This window comes from Rhinoderma darwinii, unplaced genomic scaffold (assembly GCF_050947455.1).
Source record: "Rhinoderma darwinii isolate aRhiDar2 unplaced genomic scaffold, aRhiDar2.hap1 Scaffold_478, whole genome shotgun sequence".
NCBI classification, from domain to species: domain Eukaryota; kingdom Metazoa; phylum Chordata; class Amphibia; order Anura; family Rhinodermatidae; genus Rhinoderma; species Rhinoderma darwinii.
In genome coordinates this window covers 65589-93485 of record NW_027464024.1, presented here as the reverse complement: position 1 = coordinate 93485, position 27897 = coordinate 65589, and the positions used below count along the sequence as shown (strand labels likewise).

At 49.2% G+C, this 27897-nt stretch overlaps 2 protein-coding genes and 1 long non-coding RNA gene across 3 annotated transcripts; 2 read left to right on the top strand and 1 right to left on the bottom strand.

The window, feature by feature from the left end:
- The first annotated feature begins 28 nt into the window (after positions 1-28).
- Positions 29-15259, top strand: LOC142719283 (proteasome inhibitor PI31 subunit-like). The gene is made up of 7 exons (XM_075848771.1): positions 29-239; positions 10861-11007; positions 11510-11592; positions 12865-13035; positions 13115-13168; positions 14679-14825; positions 14907-15259. The coding sequence occupies exons 1-7, from the start codon at positions 105-107 to the stop codon at positions 14956-14958; spliced, it is 789 nt and encodes a 262-aa protein (XP_075704886.1). The 5' UTR covers positions 29-104; the 3' UTR covers positions 14959-15259.
- Positions 15260-18849: 3590 nt separating this feature from the next.
- On the bottom strand, positions 18850-22521 carry LOC142719287 (transmembrane protein 74B-like). Its single transcript, XM_075848778.1, has 2 exons — positions 22054-22521; positions 18850-19690 (listed from the first exon to the last, which is right to left on the bottom strand). The coding sequence occupies exon 2, from the start codon at positions 19640-19642 to the stop codon at positions 18962-18964; it is 681 nt and encodes a 226-aa protein (XP_075704893.1). The 5' UTR covers positions 19643-19690; positions 22054-22521; the 3' UTR covers positions 18850-18961.
- On the top strand, positions 22173-26518 carry LOC142719288 (uncharacterized). Its single transcript, XR_012872726.1, has 2 exons — positions 22173-22521; positions 25504-26518. It is a non-coding gene; the product is annotated as an uncharacterized LOC142719288 (long non-coding RNA).
- The last annotated feature ends 1379 nt before the right edge of the window (positions 26519-27897 follow it).

Genomic DNA, 27897 nt, shown 5'->3' with positions numbered 1-27897 from the left:
TTTTTAGTGACATCTAGCGGTCAAGCCAAGGAATGCAGACGGAACCATTTCCTCGGCTCTGTCGCCGGTGATCCCGGAACTGTTGTCTGCTGATATCCACAAACATGGCGTCTCCCGGCTTAGAGCTGCTGCTTACACTGGTTTCTCCCGACATCACTAGGCCTCAGGACCCGCTCGTCTGCTTCATTCACTGGGAGCTGATCAGCCACGGGCTCCGCTGCCTCGGCATAAGCGAGCAGGTGATGCTGCAGACCCCCCCCCCTTCCCCCGTGTACACGGAATACAATGTTGTATGTCCAGCCTGAATATAATCGCTGTCTCACCCCGGCCTGCTTACAGCGGTCACCTCTACCTGCTTATGTGTGACGGTGTCACCCCGTGCACGTCTATAACTGTGTCACCCCTGCACGTCTATAACTGTGTCACCCCTGCACGTCTATAACTGTATCACCCCTGCACGTCTATAACTGTATCACCCCTGCACGTCTATAACGGTGTCACCCCTGCACGTCTATAACTGTGTCACCCCTGCCACGTCTATAACTGTGCCACCCCTGCACGTCTATAACGGTGTCACCCCTGCACGTCTATAACTGTATCACCCCTGCACGTCTATAACTGTATCACCCCTGCACGTCTATAACTGTATCACCCCTGCACGTCTATAACTGTGTCACCCCTGCCACGTCTATAACTGTGCCACCCCTGCACGTCTATAACTGTGTCACCCCTGCACGTCTATAACTGTATCACCCCTGCACGTCTATAACTGTGTCACCGCTGCACGTCTATAACTGTGTCACCCCTGCCACGTCTATAACTGTGTCACCCCTGCACGTCTATAACGGTGTCACCCCTGCCACGTCTATAACTGTGTCACCCCTGCACGTCTATAACGGTGTCACCCCTGCACGTCTATAACTGTGCCACCCCTGCACGTCTATAACTGTGTCACCCCTGCACGTCTATAACGGTGTCCCCCCTGCACGTCTATAACTGTGTCACCCCTGCACGTCTATAACGGTGTCACCCCTGCACGTCTATAACTGTGCCACCCCTGCACGTCTATAACTGTGTCACCCCTGCACGTCTATAACTGTGTCACCCCTGCACGTCTATAACTGTGTCACCCCTGCACGTCTATAACTGTATCACCGCTGCACGTCTATAACGGTGTCACCCCTGCACGTCTATAACGGTGTCACCCCTGCACGTCTATAACGGTGTCACCCCTGCACGTCTATAACGGTGTCACCCCTGCACGTCTATAACGGTGTCACCCCTGCACGTCTATAACGGTGTCACCCCTGCACGTCTATAACTGTGTCACCCCTGCACGTCTATAACTGTGTCACCCCTGCACGTCTATAACTGTGTCACCCCTGCACGTCTGTAACTGTGTCACCCCTGCACGTCTGTAACTGTGTCACCCCTGCACGTCTATAACTGTGTCACCCCTGCACGTCTATAACTGTGTCACCCCTGCACGTCTATAACTGTGTCACCCCTGCACGTCTATAACTGTGTCACCCCTGCACGTCTATAACTGTGTCACCCCTGCACGTCTATAACTGTGTCACCCCTGCACGTCTATAACTGTGTCACCCCTGCACGTCTATAACTGTCACCCCTGCACGTCTATAACTGTGTCACCCCTGCACGTCTATAACTGTGTCACCCCTGCACGTCTATAACTGTGTCACCCCTGCACGTCTATAACGGTGTCACCCCTGCACGTCTATAACGGTGTCACCCCTGCACGTCTATAACTGTGTCACCCCTGCACGTCTATAACTGTGTCACCCCTGCACGTCTATAACTGTGTCACCCCTGCACGTCTATAACGGTGTCACCCCTGCACGTCTATAACGGTGTCACCCCTGCACGTCTATAACGGTGTCACCCCTGCACGTCTATAACTGTGTCACCCCTGCACGTCTATAACGGTGTCACCCCTGCACGTCTATAACGGTGTCACCCCTGCACGTCTATAACGGTGTCACCCCTGCACGTCTATAACGGTGTCACCCCTGCACGTCTATAACGGTGTCACCCCTGCACGTCTATAACGGTGTCACCCCTGCACGTCTATAACGGTGTCACCCCTGCACGTCTATAACGGTGTCACCCCTGCACGTCTATAACGGTGTCACCCCTGCACGTCTATAACGGTGTCACCCCTGCACGTCTATAACGGTGTCACCCCTGCACGTCTATAACGGTGCCACCCCTGCACGTCTATAACGGTGTCACCCCTGCACGTCTATAACGGTGTCACCCCTGCACGTCTATAACGGTGTCACCCCTGCACGTCTATATCTGTGTCACCCCTGCACGTCTATATCTGTGTCACCCCTGCACGTCTATAACTGTGTCACCCCTGCACGTCTATAACTGTGTCACCCCTGCACGTCTATAACTGTGTCACCCCTGCACGTCTATAACTGTGTCACCCCTGCACGTCTATAACTGTGTCACCCCTGCACGTCTATAACTGTGTCACCCCTGCACGTCTATAACTGTGTCACCCCTGCACGTCTATAACTGTGTCACCCCTGCACGTCTATAACTGTGTCACCCCTGCACGTCTATAACTGTGTCACCCCTGCACGTCTATAACTGTGTCACCCCTGCACGTCTATAACTGTGTCACCCCTGCACGTCTATAACGGTGTCACCCCTGCACGTCTATAACGGTGTCACCCCTGCACGTCTATAACGGTGTCACCCCTGCACGTCTATAACGGTGTCACCCCTGCACGTCTATAACGGTGTCACCCCTGCACGTCTATAACGGTGTCACCCCTGCACGTCTATAACGGTGTCACCCCTGCACGTCTATAACGGTGTCACCCCTGCACGTCTATAACGGTGTCACCCCTGCACGTCTATAACGGTGTCACCCCTGCACGTCTATAACGGTGTCACCCCTGCACGTCTATAACGGTGTCACCCCTGCACGTCTATAACGGTGTCACCCCTGCACGTCTATAACTGTGTCACCCCTGCACGTCTATAACTGTGTCACCCCTGCACGTCTATAACTGTGTCACCCCTGCACGTCTATAACTGTGTCACCCCTGCACGTCTATAACTGTGTCACCCCTGCACGTCTATAACTGTGTCACCCCTGCACGTCTATAACTGTGTCACCCCTGCACGTCTATAACTGTGTCACCCCTGCACGTCTATAACTGTGTCACCCCTGCACGTCTATAACTGTGTCACCCCTGCACGTCTATAACTGTGTCACCCCTGCACGTCTATAACTGTGTCACCCCTGCACGTCTATAACTGTGTCACCCCTGCACGTCTATAACTGTGTCACCCCTGCACGTCTATAACTGTGTCACCCCTGCACGTCTATAACTGTGTCACCCCTGCACGTCTATAACTGTGTCACCCCTGCACGTCTATAACTGTGTCACCCCTGCACGTCTATAACTGTGTCACCCCTGCACGTCTATAACTGTGTCACCCCTGCACGTCTATAACTGTGTCACCCCTGCACGTCTATAACTGTGTCACCCCTGCACGTCTATAACTGTGTCACCCCTGCACGTCTATAACTGTGTCACCCCTGCACGTCTATAACTGTGTCACCCCTGCACGTCTATAACTGTGTCACCCCTGCACGTCTATAACTGTGTCACCCCTGCACGTCTATAACTGTGTCACCCCTGCACGTCTATAACGGTGTCACCCCTGCACGTCTATAACGGTGTCACCCCTGCACGTCTATAACGGTGTCACCCCTGCACGTCTATAACGGTGTCACCCCTGCACGTCTATAACGGTGTCACCCCTGCACGTCTATAACGGTGTCACCCCTGCACGTCTATAACGGTGTCACCCCTGCACGTCTATAACGGTGTCACCCCTGCACGTCTATAACGGTGTCACCCCTGCACGTCTATAACGGTGTCACCCCTGCACGTCTATAACGGTGTCACCCCTGCACGTCTATAACGGTGTCACCCCTGCACGTCTATAACGGTGTCACCCCTGCACGTCTATAACGGTGTCACCCCTGCACGTCTATAACGGTGTCACCCCTGCACGTCTATAACGGTGTCACCCCTGCACGTCTATAACGGTGTCACCCCTGCACGTCTATAACGGTGTCACCCCTGCACGTCTATAACGGTGTCACCCCTGCACGTCTATAACGGTGTCACCCCTGCACGTCTATAACGGTGTCACCCCTGCACGTCTATAACGGTGTCACCCCTGCACGTCTATAACGGTGTCACCCCTGCACGTCTATAACGGTGTCACCCCTGCACGTCTATAACGGTGTCACCCCTGCACGTCTATAACGGTGTCACCCCTGCACGTCTATAACGGTGTCACCCCTGCACGTCTATAACGGTGTCACCCCTGCACGTCTATAACGGTGTCACCCCTGCACGTCTATAACGGTGTCACCCCTGCACGTCTATAACGGTGTCACCCCTGCACGTCTATAACGGTGTCACCCCTGCACGTCTATAACGGTGTCACCCCTGCACGTCTATAACTGTGTCACCCCTGCACGTCTATAACTGTGTCACCCCTGCACGTCTATAACTGTGTCACCCCTGCACGTCTATAACGGTGTCACCCCTGCACGTCTATAACGGTGTCACCCCTGCACGTCTATAACGGTGTCACCCCTGCACGTCTATAACGGTGTCACCCCTGCACGTCTATAACGGTGTCACCCCTGCACGTCTATAACGGTGTCACCCCTGCACGTCTATAACGGTGTCACCCCTGCACGTCTATAACGGTGTCACCCCTGCACGTCTATAACGGTGTCACCCCTGCACGTCTATAACGGTGTCACCCCTGCACGTCTATAACTGTGTCACCCCTGCACGTCTATAACTGTGTCACCCCTGCACGTCTATAACTGTGTCACCCCTGCACGTCTATAACTGTGTCACCCCTGCACGTCTATAACTGTGTCACCCCTGCACGTCTATAACTGTGTCACCCCTGCACGTCTATAACTGTGTCACCCCTGCACGTCTATAACTGTGTCACCCCTGCACGTCTATAACGGTGTCACCCCTGCACGTCTATAACTGTGTCACCCCTGCACGTCTATAACGGTGTCACCCCTGCACGTCTATAACGGTGTCACCCCTGCACGTCTATAACGGTGTCACCCCTGCACGTCTATAACGGTGTCACCCCTGCACGTCTGTAACTGTGCCACCCCTGCACGTCTGTAACGGTGTCACCCCTGCACGTCTGTAACGGTGTCACCCCTGCACGTCTGTAACTGTGCCACCCCTGCACGTCTGTAACTGTGTCACCCCTGCACGTCTGTAACTGTCACCCCTGCACGTCTATATCTGTGTCACCCCTGCACGTCTATATCTGTGTCACCCCTGCACGTCTATATCTGTGTCACCCCTGCACGTCTATATCTGTGTCACCCCTGCACGTCTATAACGGTGTCACCCCTGCACGTCTATAACGGTGTCACCCCTGCACGTCTATAACGGTGTCACCCCTGCACGTCTATAACGGTGTCACCCCTGCACGTCTATAACGGTGTCACCCCTATATCTGTGTCACCCCTGCACGTCTATAACGGTGTCACCCCTATATCTGTGTCACCCCTGCACGTCTATAACGGTGTCACCCCTGCACGTCTATAACGGTGTCACCCCTATATCTGTGTCACCCCTGCACGTCTATAACGGTGTCACCCCTATATCTGTGTCACCCCTGCACGTCTATAACTGTGTCACCCCTGCACGTCTATAACTGTGTCACCCCTGCACGTCTATAACTGTGTCACCCCTGCACGTCTATAACTGTGTCACCCCTGCACGTCTATAACTGTGTCACCCCTGCACGTCTATAACTGTGTCACCCCTGCACGTCTATAACTGTGTCACCCCTGCACGTCTATAACTGTCACCCCTGCACGTCTGTAACTGTGTCACCCCTGCACGTCTGTAACTGCGTCACCCCTGCACGTCTGTAACTGCGTCACCCCTGCACGTCTGTAACTGTGTCACCCCTGCACGTCTGTAACTGCGTCACCCATTCATGTCTATAACTGTCACCCCTATAACTGTCTCACCCCTGCATGTCTGTAACTGTGTCACCCCTGCACGTCTGTAACGGTGTCACCTCTGCAACTACGTCACCCCTGCGCGTCTGTAACTGCGTCACCCCTATAACTGTGTCCCCCCTATAACTGTGTCACCCCTGCACGTCTATAACGGTGTCATCCCTATAACTATCACCCCTGCATGTCTATAACGGTGTCATCCCTATAACTGTGTCACCTCTACCTGCTTGTGTAACGGTGTCACCCCTGCCCGTCTGTAACGGTCACCCCTGCATGTCTAGAACGGTGTCACCCCTATAACTGTGTCCCCCCTATAACTGTCACCCCTGCACGTCTAACTGTGTCACCGTTGCATGTCTGTAACTGTCACCCCTATAACGGTGTCACCGCTGCGCGTCTGTAACGGTGTCACCGCTGCGCGTCTGTAACGGTGTCACCGCTGCGCGTCTGTAACGGTGTCACCGCTGCGCGTCTGTAACGGTGTCACCGCTGCGCGTCTGTAACGGTGTCACCGCTGCGCGTCTGTAACGGTGTCACCGCTGCGCGTCTGTAACGGTGTCACCGCTGCGCGTCTGTAACGGTGTCACCCCTATAACTGTGTCACCCCTGCACGTCTATAACTGTCACCCCTGCACGTTTATAACGGTGTCATCCCTATAACTGTCACCCCTGCATGTCTATAATGGCGTCATCCCTATAACTGTCACCCCTACCCGTCTGTAACGGTGTCAAGAACGGTGTCACCGCTGCACGTCTGTAACGGTGTCACCGCTGCACGTCTGTAACTGTGTCACCGCTGCACGTCTGTAACTGTGTCACCGCTGCACGTCTGTAACTGTGTCACCGCTGCACGTCTGTAACTGTGTCACCGCTGCACGTCTGTAACTGTGTCACCGCTGCACGTCTGTAACTGTGTCACCGCTGCACGTCTGTAACTGTGTCACCGCTGCACGTCTATAACTGTGCCACCCCTGCACGTCTATAACTGTGTCACCCCTGCACGTCTATAACGGTGTCACCCCTGCACGTCTATAACGGTGTCACCCCTGCACGTCTATAACTGTGCCACCCCTGCACGTCTATAACTGTGTCACCCCTGCACGTCTATAACGGTGTCACCCCTGCACGTCTATAACTGTGCCACCCCTGCACGTCTATAACTGTGTCACCCCTGCACGTCTATAACGGTGTCACCCCTGCACGTCTATAACGGTGTCACCCCTGCACGTCTATAACGGTGTCACCCCTGCACGTCTATAACTGTGCCACCCCTGCACGTCTATAACTGTGTCACCCCTGCACGTCTGTAACTGTCACCCCTGCACGTCTATAACTGTGCCACCCCTGCACGTCTATAACGGTGTCACCCCTGCACGTCTATATCTGTGTCACCCCTGCACGTCTATATCTGTGTCACCCCTGCACGTCTATATCTGTGTCACCCCTGCACGTCTATAACTGTGTCACCCCTGCACGTCTATAACGGTGTCACCCCTGCACGTCTATAACGGTGTCACCCCTGCACGTCTATAACGGTGTCACCCCTGCACGTCTATAACGGTGTCACCCCTATATCTGTGTCACCCCTGCACGTCTATAACGGTGTCACCCCTATATCTGTGTCACCCCTGCACGTCTATAACTGTGTCACCCCTGCACGTCTATAACTGTGTCACCCCTGCACGTCTATAACTGTGTCACCCCTGCACGTCTATAACTGTGTCACCCCTGCACGTCTATAACTGTGTCACCCCTGCACGTCTATAACTGTGTCACCCCTGCACGTCTATAACTGTCACCCCTGCACGTCTGTAACTGTGTCACCCCTGCACGTCTGTAACTGTGTCACCCCTGCACGTCTGTAACTGCGTCACCCCTGCACGTCTGTAACTGCGTCACCCATTCATGTCTATAACTGTCACCCCTATAACTGTGTCACCCCTGCATGTCTATAACTGTCTCACCCCTGCATGTCTGTAACTGTGTCACCCCTGCACGTCTGTAACGGTGTCACCTCTGCAACTACGTCACCCCTGCGCGTCTGTAACTGCGTCACCCCTGCACGTCTATAACGGTGTCACCCCTGCAACTACGTCACCCCTGCGCGTCTGTAACTGCGTCACCCCTGCGCGTCTGTAACTGCGTCACCCCTATAACTGTGTCCCCCCTATAACTGTGTCACCCCTGCACGTCTATAACGGTGTCATCCCTATAACTATCACCCCTGCATGTCTATAACGGTGTCATCCCTATAACTGTGTCACCTCTACCTGCTTGTGTAACGGTGTCACCCCTGCCCGTCTGTAACGGTCACCCCTGCATGTCTAGAACGGTGTCACCCCTATAACTGTGTCCCCCCTATAACTGTCACCCCTGCACGTCTAACTGTGTCACCGTTGCATGTCTGTAACTGTCACCCCTATAACTGTCACCCCTGCATGTCTATAACGGTGTCGCGTCTGTAACGGTGTCACCGCTGCGCGTCTGTAACGGTGTCACCGCTGCGCGTCTGTAACGGTGTCACCGCTGCGCGTCTGTAACGGTGTCACCGCTGCGCGTCTGTAACGGTGTCACCGCTGCGCGTCTGTAACGGTGTCACCGCTGCGCGTCTGTAACGGTGTCACCCCTATAACTGTGTCACCCCTGCACGTCTATAACTGTCACCCCTGCACGTTTATAACGGTGTCATCCCTATAACTGTCACCCCTGCATGTCTATAATGGCGTCATCCCTATAACTGTCACCCCTACCCGTCTGTAACGGTGTCAAGAACGGTGTCACCGCTGCACGTCTGTAACGGTGTCACCGCTGCACGTCTGTAACTGTGTCACCGCTGCACGTCTGTAACTGTGTCACCGCTGCACGTCTGTAACTGTGTCACCGCTGCACGTCTGTAACTGTGTCACCGCTGCACGTCTGTAACTGTGTCACCGCTGCACGTCTGTAACTGTGTCACCGCTGCACGTCTGTAACTGTGTCACCGCTGCACGTCTGTAACTGTCACCCATTCATGTCTATAACTGTCACCCCTATAACTGTCTCACCCCTGCACGTCTGTAACTGTCTCACCCCTGCACGTCTATAACGGTGTCACCCCTGCAACTACGTCACCCCTGCGCGTCTGTAACTGTGTCCCCCCTATAACTGTGTCCCCCCTATAACTGTCACCCCTGCACGTCTATAACGGTGTCACCCCTATAACTGTCACCCCTGCACGTCTATAACGGTGTCATCCCTATAACTGTGTCACCTCTACCTGCTTGTGTAACGGTGTCACCCCTGCCCGTCTGTAACGGTCACCCCTGCATGTCTAGAACGGTGTCACCCCTATAACTGTGTCCCCCCTATAACTGTCACCCCTGCACGTCTAACTGTGTCACCGTTGCATGTCTGTAACTGTCACCCCTATAACTGTCACCCCTGCATGTCTATAACGGTGTCACCCCTATAACTGTGCCACCGCTGCGCGTCTGTAACGGTGTCACCCCTATAACGGTGTCACCCCTGCACGTCTATAACTGTCACCCCTGCACGTCTATAACTGTCACCCCTGCACGTCTATAACTGTCACCCCTGCACGTCTATAACTGTCACCCCTGCACGTCTATAACTGTCACCCCTGCACGTCTATAACGGTGTCACCCCTGCATGTCTATAATGGTGTCATCCCTATAACTGTCACCCCTGCCCGTCTGTAACGGTGTCAAGAACGGTGTCACCCCTGCACGTCTATAACTGTGTCACCCCTGCACGTCTGTAACTGTGTCACCCCTATAACGGTGTCACCCCTGCAGGTCTATAACTGTCACCCCTGCGTGTCTATAACTGTCACCCCTGCGTGTCTATAACTGTCACCCCTGCGCGTCTATAACTGTCACCCCTGCGCGTCTATAACTGCGTCACCCCTGTAACGGCGTCGCCTCTGCCCGTCTGTAACGGCGTCACCGCTGCCTTCCTATATTTAATTGTCACCTGTACCTGCTTATGTGTAACTGTCACCCCTGCATGTCTATAAATGTCTCCCCTGCCTTTTTATAATTACATTGTCACTCTGCCTATTTATAAATGTCACCTCTACCTGCTTATCTGTAACTGTCATCCTTGCATGCCTATAAATATACGTGTGACTCCCCTACCTGTAAGAATGTTATCACCCAGCCTACGTATAAGTAACGGTCACTTCCTACCTACCTCTCCTATTATAACCATGTCACCCCATCCCTACTGATAAATAGCGGTCTCCCCTGCCTGTATCACCCCCACATCCCTGCCTGTTTTATCTCCCTGATAGTAAAATACCTTCTATCAGCATATATCTACGTGTGTTAGGCCCGATTTACTTACACGACCGTAAAAAATCTCTATAATTGCGGACCCACCCGGTTCTATTGGCCGCGGACACCTTTCCGTACCGCTCCGGATAGGTGTCCGTGCCGTAGAACCGTGCCGGGAATTATGGAGCACGTCCTACTTTTTCGTTTTTTACGGGCCGTGCTCCCATACTTTGTATGGGGATCATGGAACGAAAATGCGGCCCTCGGCGACCGTGCCCGCAATCTCTGGCCTTGATTACGTTCACGGCCGTGTGTATGAGGCCTTACTATGTGACTTGCTGTGCACAGTACCACTCCTCCAGTTTATTTTACACCACTTGTGCCATTACTCCAGTTGTAGAAATGGCTCCTACCCCACCCCAAGTTACTGTAGATGTCAATGAACAATTGTAGTTGCTGTACAGATTGTTACATGGTGTGCCCACCAATCTCCGCAGCTTCTCTCACCCGCAGGCTGGAGCGCAAGAGACTGGTACAGAGCGACTTCCAGACGGATGGGCCAATAACAAGGAGTTATACACCCTGCGCTATGGGCATGGGATATCGCAAATCCTACTTAAAGCATTGACCGTGGAGGGCACCGTGATAATCAATGCCATGGTAAGCTTGGGATAATGCTGTATCTGCCTTTGATACACTGGGTATATATGCACTTTTGCAAACAATTTTTTATTTATTTATTGCTCTGATGCAACTAAAATGTAAAATAAAGTTCCTATGCAGAACTATGTGTCTCCATGGTAACAGACTACAAACCCTGCGTGTAGTCTGATCCTGCAGTGATGTGTTACTCCACTCCTTCTTCTTGATAACATTCAGACAATAGGAATAACAATAGAAATGGGTTATCGGATGACTGCAGGATCAGACTACATTGGGTATGTTTATAATCTGTAACCATGGAGACACATAGGTCTGCATAGGAGCTGTATACACAAAATGGTGGGATTTTAAATCAATACTATTTGCCAATTTGCTGCTTTTCTTTAGATAGCGTTTTGGTTCATGTTCCCTCTTTATGTTGTGAAGCCCCCTGCGAGTAGTCATAAGGCAGGGGCTCGTTCAATTGGAATTGGAATAGACCCGTGTTTCCTCCTTGCAGGAGCTTCAGTCTGAGAAGGTTTCTGATGTCACTCTGAACATTGAGGACTTCATAGACAATGCCCACCTGAAGCAGTACCCCAGGTCAGTGTGTCTAGTATATAATATGGACTGTGGCTCATATACTTGTTTCAGAGGTGTAGCGGGCAGGGTGGGCGGTAGCCCCGGGCCCACTGAGATGGTGGGGCCCAGGGGTGGGCTGGGACGGTCCCCCAGCGGTGGCATGTCTCGATTTCAACAGTATCTGCGTCTTCAGGACATAGGACAATTGAATCCAATGCTGGAGCAGGGAGCCGTCCGCTCCCTGCTCCAGCATTCACTGCGCAACGCTGACTATGAGAGGCTCGGCAGAGACAGGTGCGATGCAGTGACGTCATCGTGCCTGTCTGTGCTGAACCACACAGAGCACAGACCGAAGGGCGTTATACTGTGTAGGAGGTATGATAGGGGCATTATACTGTGTGGCGAGGCACTATAGGGGTGTTATACTGTGTGGGAGGTATGATAGGGGCATTCTACTGTGTGGCGGGCACTATATGGGTATTATACTGTGGGGGGGCATTATACTGTGGGGGCACTATAGGGGCATTATACTGTGTGGCGAGACACTATAGGGGTGTTATACTGTGTGGGGGGCACTATAGGGGCATTATACTGTGTGGCGGGCACTATAGGGGCATTATACTGTGGGGGGGCACTATAGGGGCATTATACTGTGTGGCGAGACACTATAGGGGTGTTATACTGTGTGGGGGGCAGTTATGGGGGCATTATACTGTGGGGGGGCACTATAGGGGCATTATACTGTGGGGGGGCACTATAGGGGCATTATACTGCTGGGGCACTAAAGGGGCATTATACTGTGTGGCGAGACACTATAGGGGCATTATACTGTGGGGGGGCACTATAGGGGCATTATACTGTGGGGGGCACTATAGGGGCATTATACTGCTGGGGCACTAAAGGGGCATTATACTGTGTGGCGAGACACTATAGGGGCATTATACTGTGGGGGGCACTACAGGGGCATTATACTGTGGGGGGGGGGGCACTACAGGGGCATTATACCTTGAATGGAAGTTGCGTAAAAAGAGTAGAAGTTATGGGAACGAGCTCGCTACGCTGTTTCTGTAACACCCATTCACTAATATGGAAGTTACAGAAACGGTTTCAAAGAAAACAACGCTGTTCACGTGAGTCTGACCCCGTCTGATCCGCCTCTGCAGCTGTAAACATGCGTTGGGGGCCACTTAGATGTGTTCACCCCCTTCCCCTGTGCTAAACTCCTAGCTACGCCTATTATTGTATGTCTAAGGTCTGGTCTTGCGGCTGATGCGTTCAACTTTCCTTTCACAGCGTCTATAAAAACCCGGCGGAGTTGAAGCGCCAGTTAGAAGCGAAACTTCTGTCCCCTCTACTTGGCGCTAAGAAAGAGACGGTGAGGGCTGAGAGAGTGCGGGACAGACCTGCCCACGACGATCCCCTTCGAGTTCCCACCAGGGCTCCTGCATCACATCACCCTCCCTGGTAGGTGCTCCCCTCGTCCTCCCGTCTTCTTACCATGTTCTAGTGTCACCTCCAAACCTTTCTCATTTCTTCTCTCTAGGACAGACCCTCCCGGGCACTTTCCTTATGGCGCAGCAGACCTAGACCCGTTGGGGTGAGTTCCCTCAGGCCCATTGTGGTTGTATATGAAATGACAGAGCAGATTCCTTCCTCACTCTGAAATCCAGTGCAGATCCATCAGTAGACCCGTGTATCCATGCTGCGTCACAGTCCAGACCCCAGGGACATCAGCCGGCCATATATATATACCTGTAATACCCATGTCCCCCTGATCACCAGGATACACAAAGAATAAATCTATGTAAAAAGGTACATCCGTGTGTAAATACATAACATACATTACCTGTATTATACTCCAGAGCTGCACACACAATTATTCCATCTTCAGAGCTTTCATCTCCCAGCATTCCCTGCTTGTTCGGTGTGGTGATTTACATTCTGGCAGCTCTTTACAATATAGGTGCTCAGCTAAGTTGTTAGAGAGTGTCTATCCCAAGTTTGCTGACTGTTTCTAATAACAACCTGCAGAATAGTGAGTGCAGCTCTGGAGTATAATACAGGATATAACTCCGGATCAGTACAGGATAAGTAATGTATGTACACAGTGACTCCACCAGCAGAATAGTGAGTGCAGCTCTGGAGTATAATACAGGATGTAACTCAGGATCAGTACAGGATAAGTAATGTAATGTATGTACACAGTGACTCCACCAGCAGAATGGTGAGTGCAGCTCTGGAGTATAATACAGGATGTAACTCAGGATCAGTACAGGATAAGTAATGTATGTACACAGTGACTCCACCAGCAGAATAGTGAGTGCAGATCTGGAGTATAATACAGGATATAACTCAGGATCAGTACAGGATAAGTAATGTAATGTATGTACACAGTGACTCCACCAGCAGAATAGTGAGTGCAGCTCTGGAGTATAATACAGGATATAACTCAGGATCAGTACAGGATAAGTAATGTATGTACACAGTGACTCCACCAGCAGAATAGTGACTGCAGCTCTGGAGTATAATACAGGATATAACTCAGGATCAGTACAGGATAAGTAATGTAATGTATGTACACAGTGACTCCACCAGCAGAATAGTGAGTGCAGCTCTGGAGTATAATACAGGATATAACAGGATAAGTAATGTAATGTATGTACACAGTGACTCCAGCAGCAGAATAGTGAGTGCAGCTCTGGAGTATAATACAGGATGTAACTCAGGATCAGTACAGGATAAGTAACGTAATGTACACAGTGACTCCACCAGCAGAATAGTGAGTGCAGCTCTGGAGTATAATACAGGATGTAACTCAGGATCAGTACAGGATAAGTAACGTAATGTACACAGTGTCTCAGAGCTTTATGTAGATTATATCTATATACAGACCAGTGTTTAAAGATGAATATGTAGATACGATCTGAGAAGACGATTGTTATTAATTATTGCAATACTAAACGCCGCCCACGGACAAATATGATGCTGTTTTTAGAGGAAAGCCGCCATGTTATTATTTTCTTATCGTGATGGTTGATGCCAGAGACTGTTGACCACTCGCCCGTCTATTCTATAACTCACACAGGAAACTGTTCTTGTCTCTGCAGGGTGCGCTCTGGGGGCATGATCATGGATCCGTTTCAATCTGGCCGTACCAGACCCAGGCCTGATCCGCTCGGTGGCCTTCCTTCTGGAGCGGTTCCTCCCGGTGCACGTTTTGATCCCTTTGGACCTATAGGTTCCGGCCGTCCTACGTGAGTACAATCGGTTCTGCCATTGGGGGGTTGAGGTGTAAATCGGACACACAAGTGATTGATGTCCCTGTTTCTTGACAGTCCTGATCCTGATCATCTGCCTCCCCCGGGATACGATGACATGTTCATGTGACGCACCGCCGTGACCATTGAGTAGGAGCGGCGCCATTCCTCCATGTTACTTGGTGAATTGGGTCAATATATATTACAAGGACGATCCACTGCTTTCAGCTTTGTAAGTGCATTAAAACCGGAAAGTTACATAAACCGCAAACGTCATACAGAACCCGGCTGCTTGATCGCCGCTTCACGCGTGACCTCCGCTGAAGTTCTCACATGTTCGTTACGAGGCATTCACGTGGCTGTAGTGTTAGCTCTGCATATTCCTTGTAAAAAAAAAAAAAAAAAATGATACCTTAAAACATCGCTGTAAATTTTGCAGTCCTGTCTTCTCTCGATGTGCTGCGCAGTTTAACCCAATCTGTTGCTTTCTGTTATCAACCCTTTCAGGCCGGGCTGAGGCTGTGTTTCTAGTGTTCTTCAATGGGGGAAAAACTATCATCACAACTTTCCAGTGACCTTTACATTCATAGTCGCGACCGATATCCGCAGCTTCTCTTATAACGCTGCTGTACTATTATAAGCCGTAGATTATAAGTATCAATGACGACACAACACACCGCGGGATCATTCCGCTCCTCTGTCTTTATTATAAACCAGTCACAAGACACAATGGCGGAGAATCCTTGGCATAGTTCTCTAAAGAACGGCGCTGGTGGAGTGGGACTTGGTGTATTTAATGTAAACACTACATGACCGTGAGGGCGAGCGCTCCGCGATCCCACCCTGGGTGTCAGGTCTTCAGCATGTACTTGCAGGGGGTCTTCTCCTTCACATGGGGTTAGCACCTCTGATCATGATTTGTGAACTTTGTAAGAAGTAAATCCGTAGAATCCACATTAATGGAGGTTGGTGTGACGGTTTTGGCGTCCTCGCGTCCTCGCCACCACCAGATCCTTGTCTTACCGGTTACTCGCTGTCCCGTTCAGTGCACCCAACCCCCTCAGCAAAAATTGGTATATCCTGTATACATTTTCAGAAGTTTTTATTGCCCCAAATACCCTTTTAAAATGAAGTAACCTTTCAAATAATCTTGATTTAAAAAAAAAAAAAAAAAATATTTTTTTTTTTTGTGTGTATGCAGCTCCTATGCAGCCCTATGTGTCTCCACGGCTACAGATTACAAACATATCCTGTGTGTAGACTGTCTACTTCTTACCAACGTAGATTAGCAAGAAGCGGGTGACAGATGGGAGTAACACCCGATTGCACAGAATAGTTAGTCGTCTGTAACCATGGAGACACATAGGGCTGCATGAGAGCTGTAGACATGAAACGGTGGAAGATTTTTCATGAATAAGATTTTTAAAGTTACTTCGTTCTTTTATTTTAGATGCATTGGAGCGATAAAAAAAACTTGTTGATGAAGGTGTACGTGTACTTTTAATCCTTTTAGCTGTTGTATATGCGCTCGCGCCTTGTGGTTACGTTTTAGCTCGTTGTCAGGATCTGATCGTTGAATATTAAAGTGTTTTCTGATTGCAGCCTGTTATTTTGCTGACCCTTCCCTTCCAGCTGGGCGTTCCCCTGTTATTAGACCCTTTATCCCTAAGCCGTTATAATAAGATGGCTTTTCAGGAGGTGATTTTACACTATTTTTACAGGTCATATAAATTGAACCAATTTACAGACCTGAATCGCCCGGTCTCCCTAAATCCAGCGCAGTTTTTTTTTTTATTCCTGGACCCCCCTGTTCCCGAGATATGGCCCATTGTGGCATTGGCTCCCTATATTCTAATTTTGCTGTAGTTAGCCAACAAGGCATGAACTACCCTCAAGGTGCCTCGTGCTGATTGGTCCGCATCAGAGGCAGGGATAATAGCTCCACCCTATTGGCTAACTACAGCAAATTCAAATATAGGGAGCCAACACAACAGTGATCCATATCTCTGGAATGGGGGTGTCTGGGAACAAAAAAGAAACGTCGCCGGAATCAGGGAGACGGCGCTATTCAGGTCAGTAGGGCCCCATGCACACGACCGTAGAATTTGTCCGTAATTACGGTACGCAATTATGGACCAATTCACTTCTATAGACCCTAGACAGCTTCCCGGATATTCTCTGGAGGTGTCCGGGCCTTAGAAAGCCTCCGCATAAGATAGGACATGTCATATATTTTGCTTTTTACAGACCGTGCTCCCATACAAAGGGCCGGAAATGTGGGGGGCTGTTCGCGGCCGGCCGTGGCCGTAATCGCGGACCGTGATTACAGGCGCGGCTGTGTGCATGAGGCCTAAACCAGTTGATCTTATATGACCTAGTGACAGGTTCTCTCTTCAGGGACAACACCTTTTTATATTGCAGCCGCTGTAACTCCCAGCAAACAGCTGACTTTGCCAGGGGTAGCCTCCTCTGTCCAGACGTTTCGGCCGCTGCAGGGACAATGCAGTCCCTGGTGGACATTCAGATGTATGGTGTGTCTAATACCTGGACGGCTGGAGTTCACTAGAACAGGAGCGTCTGGTACAAATAGTGTCCTGGGTGGAGGACCCCCCCCCCCCCTCTATGATGTCTACATACCTTAATATAGGGGGTTGTCTTCATGAGAGAACTTTTTAATCTATGTGTGTCCCATTAAAGCCAACAACGTCCGTTTTTGCGGTTACAAAATTGTGGGACCGTGTGTGCACCTGGGATTTAATGCAACCCTATAGATTTGGGGGCCCTTTTACACCGGCCAATTATCAGGCAAATGAGAGTTCACAAAATGCTCCTTCCCGATAATTGCCCAACGATCAGCCAACGAACGAGCAAACGCTAAATCATCAGCCGACCGTATCGTTGATGCAGCATAAAATATCCTTGCCGGCAGCGCATCTTGGTGTGTATACAGTAGACGCGCTGCCGGCATGATGGAAATGTACGGGGACGAGCGATCGGAGTAACGAGCCCCCATCCCCATACATAGATCCTTGTGAACGGAGCTAGCGAGCGCCGATCAGCGAGCTGTCTTGTTGATCGGCGCTCGATTACACGACCCACGTCGGGCCGTATAAGAGGACTGGCGATAACGCAATCTAACGGATCGCAAAGTGCAACGATTCCATTGTATAAAGCGGCGTCCCGGCGTCAGAGATAAATAACGTCCTTCACCCTGCTGGCGGTGCGCTACAGAAACCCGCTCACAGTTTTGCTGCCATCAACGGCTCCTTTTTTTGCCGTACTGGGAAATGTGCGGTTTTTACATTTGGCGGTTTATGGTTTAGGGCGGGGATGAAAAGAATGCCAGAGCTTACCCCCTGTGTCATACCCCACCCCCTGTGTCATACCCCACCCCCTGTGTCATACCCCACCCCCGCCGGCCCTGCCCTAACTATAACCCATCGCCCAGGCTGCTGTGCAACAGAAGGTCGCCACCGAGCCCCAACCTTACGCCTGTCTGCGGCCATTGATCTGTGAATGTTCTATGAATCCAGCAATATATATATGGGACGATTTCATCCTTTGTTCTCTGCTGCTAAGAAATCATGGATACTATTACACCAGGGAGGATGGGAGGTGTAGTACATTCTAATTCTACCACCAACGCCGTATAATCTGGTAAAATAAACCATCCTGCGCCTCCGGGAATGAGTCCACTGTTGGTTTTTACATGTTGTGATTTTTTCGTAGACCCGGCGGCTTGTTATTATTATTATTGGTCGTTAATTATTAATTAGATTGTAACGACTCCGGAGCGATGCAGGATGGGAGTGCTTAAGAACAATAACCCCCTCCCCCACCCCAACCATTATTAGACCAAATCCACGTCTTATTGTAAGGGGGTCTTGTATATCTCCAGCTGTTGTGGAACTATAAGTAGCAGCAGCTTACGTTTCCGTTACAGTGGCGCAGGCTATAGATTGATTTAGGCTACTCCTGCATTGTCGCTACTCCCCCCCCCCCCCCTCCTGACATTGGAACAGCCGGCACGTCGCAGGACGGGAATATTCTGACCTCATCAATACCGCAATCATTTGCTCATCTGACATTTTTAACCCCTCCCATTCCAGCATTTGTAAGTGATCCCGCTACATTCACGGCTCGGGTTGAGGCTGGTTAACGTGGTTGGTCATCTCAAGAACTTCGTGTTCCACCAACGCCTGCCCGCCCTCCGTAGTCACTTGTCTCATCCTTAAGTTGAGGGAGCCGTATTTTGTCCTTGGTCCCCTGGCTGTGGTGAATTTCCTCCTGCGGTAGAGCTCCCCTTTACATATAGAAACCATCAGCAGCAGGGAGAGGAGCGTTCCCCCCAAGGTGAGCAAGCCTAGGCCGGCGATGATGCACTTGTCTAGGTGCGAGCCCAGGCGTGCGTAGTAAAGCTCCAACCGCTCCATCTCTCGTGCGGACACAGAATCCGGGCTGACCCGTACTTCACGTGGTATGGTGTACGCCACAGCCACGAGGACTATGCCACCGACCAACAAGACCAGCGAACAGATAAAGCCATAATCCACGGAGCGCGCGCCCGACTCCGCTTCTCGGCTGTCCTCGGAGCGGGGGGATCCGTTCTCCTTTGCGGCCCATCCTCTCGCCTCAGATAAAGGACTCAAACCTCGGACGTCCGGTGGGTCCCGGCTGAAGGCGGTCTCCCCGATCTCTTCGTAGGATGGGTTCTCGAATCCTCTGATGGTGGCTGAGCTGCCCTGATAGGTGTGGTCATCCGCACCAGGTCTTGTACTGAGTTCTCGGAGCTCCACCGTGTTGGAAGACGCCATTGATGGATTCTGGTTCTGTTCATCCTGATCATGCGGAACGTCTTCAGACTGAAATAGAAAACAAGGAAATGTAGAAACGGCATCGAATGTCTGAGCAGGAGCGGCTGCAGTGTCGGGCCAGTGTCACGCTGCAATATCACTTTTTTCTATGCAAGCTCAGACCCCCCCCCCCATACACTCAGACACACCCCTCCCCCACACAGACACACCCCTCCCCCACACAGACACACCCCTCCCCCACACAGACACACCCCTCCCCCACACTCCGTAATACGTATAAAATGCAGCTATATTACGTCATTACCCTGAGATCATGAAAGTGAATAATATAATAATAATGTAACCAGATCAACATCCTCTACTGTGGGACAAGTTACCCTAATAATGCGTCCACACCCTCCGGATCATAGATAGAAAGCAGAATGTGAGAATGTAGGGACTATAGAAAGCAGAATGTAAGAAAGCAGGGACTATAGAAAGCAGAATGTAAGCAGGCAGGGACTATAGAAAGCAGAATGTAAGAAAGCAAGGACTATAGAAAGCAAAATGTAAGACTGCAAGGACTATAGAATGCAGGGACTATAGAAAGTAAAATGTGAGAATGCAGGGACTATAGAAAGCAGAATGTAAGAATGCAGGGACTATAGAAAGTAAAATGTGAGAATGCAGGGACTATAGAAAGCAGAATGTAAGAAAGCAGGGACTATAGAAAGCAGAATGGAGGGACTATAAAGAGAAGAATGTAAAAATGCAGGGACTAGAAAGAGCAGATTGTAAGAATGCAGGGACTATATAAAGCAAAGCGTAAGAATGCAGGCACTATAGAAAGTAAAGTGTATGAATGTAGGGACTATAGAATGCAGAATGTAAGGAGGCAGGGACTATAGAAAGCAAAATGTAAGAATGCAGGGACTATAGAAATCAGAATGTAAGAATGCAGGGACTATAGAAAGCAAAATGTAAGAATGCAAGGATTATAGAATGCAGGGACTATAGAAAGCTCAATGTAAGAAAGCAGGGACTATAGAAAGCAGAATGTAAGAATGCAGGGACTATAGAAAGTAAAATGTGAGAATGCAGGGACTATAGAAAGCAGAATGTAAGAATGCAGGGACTATAGAAAGTAAAATGTGAGAATGCAGGGACTAGAGAAAGCAGAATGTAAGAAAGCAGGGACTATAGAAAGCAGAATGGAGGGACTATAAAGAGAAGAATGTAAAAATGCTGGGACTAGAAAGAGCAGATTGTAAGAATGCAGGGACTATATAAAGCAAAGTGTATGAATGTAGGGACTATAGAATGCAGAATGTAAGGAGGCAGGGACTATAGAAAGCAAAATGTAAATGCAGGGACTATAGAAAGCAGAATGTAAGAATGCAGGGACTATAGAAAGCGTCCACACCCTCTAGTTTAACCTTGATAGGACACCATAGAGTCATAAGCTGTTCTGGAGCCAGACTCCCTGAGCCACAACATTATATTATTTCATTATTGTGGCTTTTAACTCCATCACCAGAAACAAACCTCCTCTGGGTGATAATAAAATGTTAAGATGCAGTCGTTTTAAAAAGAAAACCTCCTTGATCATCGATGTTGGAGCTGAACAGTGTGAATGGCGGCCAAAAACACAAGAATTGGCAGCGATCAGATCGGCGTCCCCATATGTATTCAATATCGAAATATTTCGCTTTAAAAACGACACATGAACTGATAAGTCCCTAACTAGGAGCAGTCGGAGAGTTCTCATTGGCTGAAGTAACGTTCCGCTATATTGTCACCACACACCAATGTGTTCCCAGACGTATCACCCGTACAGCTACTATGACAACACTGCACGTCTGACCTATGGAAATCTGCCTAACATCTACCTGACAAGTGACAACCCAAATACAGAAACAATGTTATAATGTAGCAATGCGTTCAGAAACATAAATAGAGCAGATGATGATGATGTCTGTGACAGGCAGCACAAGAGGAGGACAGCAGCGCGTACATCACAGACAGCCTGACATTCTTCTCATCATAGCAGCGCAGGGAGCTGCGTACATGGAGATCAGCTGAGGAGCTGTCCATTCAGCACCACACATCAGAACCAGCCCTTACAACTTCACAGCAATGCAACGCAACATCAGCGCTGAGCAACACACAGCATCCCGACCACCCTGCACATTGTGTGACTGATTCATTGTCCAGCTGTTCTTTACCAGTAAGAGGCAGGGTCCCTGTGGTCCCTCCACCCCTGTGAGTCCTCCAAGCGAGTGACAACACCACAGCAGACACAAGGCACCGGGCTCCACAGCCTGTCATCTATAATCACATCCTCCCTATGAGAGCACCAGACACCTACACAAAGAGACTGTGCAAAGCACAACAGCAGACCCTTAATCCCCCCACCCCGGGCTGACACTGACCTGCGTGCACCCAGGGACTCGGTGGCATGGTCACCCCGACATTCCGTGCCAGTCAGAGGAGTGTGGCAGTCAGCTGTGGGTCTGCATTAGGTTATAGCTGCTATTAAATGACCCAATACATCGGCTCCATCATGAACCATGTGGGAGGAGACAGGAGTCACAGCGCCCTCCGTCGGTCAGATGTAGCATTAGTGTCACTGTGTCCTTAACAAGCATCGCCATCTTAAAGCACCCACTGCAGATGGGCATTTACTGGGTGGGCAAGGCTGGGTTTGGTAGCTGTGGGCACTTCTAGGATTAGGATCCCCCATTTATTCAGTACATTTATCTGCAGCTGCGTGATGCCCCTTCAGTGGGTGACTCAGTGATATTCAGGAGGCTCCCTGCCCGGACAGCTGGCAGAGTAGGACATACTGCCTTATGGAGCTGCCCCCGGGACCCGCCCTGTCCTGGCTGAGGAGGGAGCTGGTAAGATTAGTGCTGGGTCATCCACCATCTCATGTTGCTGCAATCACATTTCATCCCTCTGATGGTAGTGAGATTATACCCCACCACCCTATCGCTGCACACACAGCTGTCGTGTGCGGAGCATAGACAGGGAGGAGGGCGAACCACAGGAAGTAGAGAGTGAGGAAGCAGGGACTATAGAATGCAGAATGTGAGGAAGCAGAGACTATAGAAAGCAGAATGTGAGGAAGCAGGGACTATAGAATGCAGAATGTGAGGAAGCAGGGACTATAGAAAGCAGGATGTAAGGATGCAGGGACTATAAAAAACAGAATGTGAGGAAGCAGGGACTATAGAAAGCAGAATGTGAGGACGCAGGGACTATAGAAAGCAGAATGTAAGGATGCAGGGACTATAGAAAGCAGAATGTAAGGATGCAGGGACTATAGAAAGCAGAATGTGAGGAAGCAGGGACTATGGAAAGCAGGATGTAAGGATGCAGGGACTATAGAAAGCAGGATGTGAGGAAGCAGGGACCATAGAAAGCAGAATGTAATGAAGCAGGGACTATAGAAAGCTCAATGTAAGGATGCAGGGACTATAGAAAGCAGAATGTGAGGAAGCAGGGACTATAGAAAGCAGAATGTAAGAATGCAGGGACTATAGAAAGCAGAATGTAAGAATACAGGGACTATAGAAAGCAGAATGTAAGGATGCAGGGACTATAGAAATCAGAATGTAAGGATGCAGGGACTATAGAAAGCAGAATGTAAGAATGCAGGGACTATAGAAAGCAGAATGTAAGAATGCAGGGACTATAGAAAGCAGAATGTAAGGAGGCAGGGACTATAGAAAGCAGAATGTAAGAATGCAGGGGCTATAGAAAGCAGAATGTAAGGATGCAGGGGCTATAGAAAGCAGAATGTAAGAATGCAGGGACTATAGAAAGCAGAATGTAAGAATGTAGGGACTATAGAAAGCAGAATGTAAGGATGCAGGTACTATAGAAAGCAGAATGTAAGGATGCAGGGACTATAGAAAGCAGAATGTAAGGATGCAGGGACTATAGAAAGCAGAATGTAAGAATGCAGGGACTATAGAAAGCAGAATGTAAGAATGCAGGGACTATAGAAAGCAGATTGTAAGGAGGCAGGGACTATAGAAAGCAGAATGTAAGAATGCAGGGGCTATAGAAAGCAGAATGTAAGGATGCAGGGGCTATAGAAAGCAGGATGTGAGGAAGCAGGGACTATAGAAAGCAGAATGTAAGGAAGCAGGGACTATAGAAAGCAGAATGTGAGGAAGCAGGGACTATAGAAAGCTGAATGTAAGAATGCAGGGACTATAGAAAGCAGAATGTAAGAATACAGGGACTATAGAAAGCAGAATGTAAGAATGCATGGACTATAGAAAGCAGAATGTAACGAAGCAGGGACTATAGAAAGCAGAATGTAAGAATGCAGGGACTATAGAAAGCAGAATTAAAGGATGCAGGGACTATAGAAAGCAGAATGTAAGAATATAGGGACTATAGAAAGCAGAATGTAAGGATGCAGGGACTATAGAAAGCAGATTGTAAGAATGCAGGGGCTATAGAAAGCAGAATGTAAGGATGCACGGACTATAGAAAGCAGAATGTAACGAAGCAGGGACTATAGAAAGCAGAATGTAAGGATGCAGGTACTATAGAAAGCAGAATGTAAGAATGTAGGGGCTATAGAAAGCAGAATGTAAGGATGCAGGGACTATAGAAAGCAGATTGTAAGAATGCAGGGGCTATAGAAAGCAGAATGTAAGGCTGCAGGGACTATAGAAAGCAGAATGTAACGAAGCAGGGACTATAGAAAGCAGAATGTAAGGATGCAGGTACTATAGAAAGCAGAATGTAAGAATGCAGGGACTATAGAAAGCAGAATGTAAGAAAGCAGGGACTATAGAAAGCAGAATATAAGAAAGCAGGGACTATACAAGGCAGAATGTAAGAATGCAGGGACTATAGAAAGCAGAATGTAAGAATGCAGGGACTATAGAAGACAGAATGTAAGAATGCAGGGACTATAGAAAGCAGAATGTAAGAATGCAGGGGATATAGAAAGCAGATTGTGATAATGCAGGGACTATAGAAAGCAGAATGTAAGAATGCAGGGACTATAGGAAGCAGAATGTAAGAATGCAGGGACTATAGAAAGCAGAATGTGAGAATGCAGGGACTATAGAAAGCAGAATGTAAGAAAGCAGGGACTATAGAAAGCAGAATGTAAGAAAGAAGGGACTATAGAAGGCAGAATGTAAGAATGCAGGGACTATAGAAAGCAGAAACTAAGAATGCAGGGACTATAGAAGGCAGAATGTAAGAATGCAGAGACTATAGAAAGCAGAATGTAAGAATGCAGGGGCTATAGAAAGCAGATTGTGATAATGCAGGGACTATAGAAAGCAGAATGTAAGAATGCAGGGACTATAGAAAGCATAATGTAAGAATGCAGGGACTATAGAAAGCAGAATGTGAGAATGCAGGGACTATAGAAAGCAGAATGTAAGAAAGCAGGGACTATAGAAAGCAGAATGTAAGAAAGCAGGGACTATAGAAGGCAGAATGTAAGAATGCAGGGACTATAGAAAGCAGAAACTAAGAATGCAGGGACTATAGAAGGCAGAATGTAAGAATGCAGGGACTATAGAAAGCAGAAACTAAGAATGCAGAGAATGTATAAATAAAATGTAAGAAAGCAAAATGTAAGAATGCAGGGACTATAGTGGGCAGAATGTAAGAAATCAGGGACTATAGAAAGCAGAATGTAAGAATGCAGGGACACTTTTTTTTTTATGGTTCTGAAGATTTCAGCTGGCTGATTTCATTGTCTTTTACCACAGACACGCTGACTACCACCACCATCATCCTCATAGAGTTGAGTGACTTTCAACAAGCTCATTGGTTGACAAGTCCTTCTCTTCCTTTTACACTTGCCAGAGGTTACTAATCGCTCCCATTTTTTCCTTTAGTCTGAGATGCGTATCCAGGACCAGTCTCTGCTGGCGCAGCTGAAGGACCTTCATGCAAAGATCCGCGAGTATCGGCTTGAATCTACATATTGGTCAAGTGCGCGTACTATTCAGGAGTCGCACGGAGTCAGAGGTCGTTCCACATCGGAGGAGATAAGCCTAAAGGAAAGCGGATCTCCGTCTAATTTACAGATGGTCCTCAGAAGAAATTCTGTCCCGTAGTGTCCATCTTTAAAGGGGTTGTAGGAGATAAGAAAAAAGGCCAGCAATAATTTATCAGCGGGGATCCAACCGCCAGTATGCCCGCCAATCAGCTGAATGAAAGGGGCCGCGGTGTTCCAGCGAGCGCCACGTCCCGGTCATTGTTTACCCAGGCACACCGCCATGCAGATCAGTCCCATTGACTAAGAAAGCATCATTTTCTTACAACTGTATGTTGTGCCGTTCCTCTGTTATTCCTCCTAGAAATGTATGAATAAATTGGCAACTGGGTTCTACCAGTTGGGGGGGGGGTGTCCCTACACGGACCGACACTATCCAATCAGTGCTGACAGAGAGACACTGTGTAGGGACACACCTCTTTGACAAGGGGAATGGTAACACCCAGTTGTCAAATTAGTCATACATTTCTAGGAGGAATAACAGAGGGACGGCTGTCTTTATACAGCCCGTCCAGAGGAGACAGCAATCATTGTGTCATAGGATAGAAGGATTTATGTCGTTCCACCTTTTAGCCTCAGAATGTGACAGCGCCAACATGTCCGCCAGTTCCACTACAATGGATTGGGCTGATTTACGACTGCTCGTAGTGATATCTGCTGTGTGTCAGCTAGCAAAAAGTTGGGTTTAGGGACAAAGATTGCAGCCATCAATCCAAGAAGGCGTCCGAAGTCCCTGGGAACCTCCATCTTCTCCGTCATTATCGTCATGTTGTATCAGCGTGAACATTGCAGATCTCCCGGATCGAGTGGAAGGGGTTTCCTGTTTATTTGTAAATAAATCTGAATAATTGTAATAGACTTTGTTTCAATTCCAATCCTAGCTGTCTGCTTGCAGCCAGTGAATAGAAGCATTCTATCTCTATGCGGGTTTGATTTATAGAATGAAGGTACATACTCGCACAGTCAGACAGGTTATGACCACCGGGGCCCAGACCTTACATGTGTGTATTTTAAATAATATATGTGAGTGGCTTCCCCCGTCTAGAGAGTACAAAATCATGACATCTGGGGGTGCGTTGAAGCTTCCAACTCGTCACAAACTGGGTCCTGTGATCCTTTTGGCACTGCTGACGGATTACCCTCATCTGTCAGGTGAGTGTGCGGTAATATCTGCGTGTATGAGGTGAGTGTGAGGTAATATCTGCGTGTATGAGGTGAGTGTGAGGTAATATCTGCGTGTATGAGGTGAGTGTGAGGTAATATCTGAGTGTATGAGGTGAGTGTGAGGTAATACCTGAGTGTATGAGGTCAGTGTGAGGTAATACCTGAGTGTATGAGGTGAGTGTGAGGTAATACCTGAGTGTATGAGGTGAGTGTGAGGTAATATCTGCGTGTATGAGGTGAGTGTGAGGTAATGCCTGAGTTTATGAGGTGAGTGTGAGGTAATGACTGAGTTTATGAGGTGAGTGTGAGGTAATGCATGAGTTTATGAGGTGAGTGTGAGGTAATACCTGAGTCTATGAGGTGAGTGTGAGCTAATACCTGAGTGTATGAGGTGAGTGTGAGGTAATACCTGAGTCTATGAGGTGAGTGTGTGGTAATACCTGAGTGTATGAGGTGAGTGTGAGGTAATACCTGAGTGTATGAGGCGAGTGTGAGGTAATACCTGAGTCTATGAGATGAGTGTGAGGTAATGCCTGAGTGTATGAGGTGAGTGTGAAGTAATATCTGCGTGTATGAGGTGAGTGTGAGGTAATGCCTGAGTTTATGAGGTGAGTGTTAGGTAATCCCTGAGTTTATGAGGTGAGTGTGAGGTAATGCATGAGTTTATGAGGTGAGTGTGAGGTAATGCCTGAGTCTATGAGGTGAGTGTGAGGTAATGCCTGAGTTTATGAGGTGAGTGTGAGGTAATGCCTGAGTCTATGAGTGTGAGGTAATATCTGCGTGTATGAGGTGAGTGTGAGGTAATGCCTGAGTTTATGAGGTGAGTGTGAGGTAATGCCTGAGTTTATGAGGTGAGTGTGAGGTAATGCATGAGTTTATGAGGTGAGTGTGAGGTAATTCCTGAGTTTATGAGGTGAGTGTGAGGTAATTCCTGAGTCTATGAGGTGAGTGTGAGGTAATGCCTGAGTTTATGAGGTGTGTGTAAGGTAATGCCTGAGTCTATGAGGTGAGTGTGAGGTAATACCTGAGTCTATTAGGGGAGTGTGAGGTAATACCTGAGTGTATGAGG

What these genes read in the sequence shown, in the direction of transcription:
- LOC142719287 (XM_075848778.1), bottom strand. Translation starts at nt 19,642, where the DNA reads ATGGCGTCTTCCAACACGGTGGAGCTCCGAGAACTCAGTACAAGACCT.
- LOC142719283 (XM_075848771.1), top strand. Translation starts at nt 105, where the DNA reads ATGGCGTCTCCCGGCTTAGAGCTGCTGCTTACACTGGTTTCTCCCGAC. An exon ending in CACCTGAAGCAGTACCCCAG is followed by an intron (nt 11,593 to 12,864) that starts GTCAGTGTGTCT and finishes TTCCTTTCACAG; the next exon opens with CGTCTATAAAAACCCGGCGG. An exon ending in GCAGACCTAGACCCGTTGGG is followed by an intron (nt 13,169 to 14,678) that starts GTGAGTTCCCTC and finishes TTGTCTCTGCAG; the next exon opens with GGTGCGCTCTGGGGGCATGA.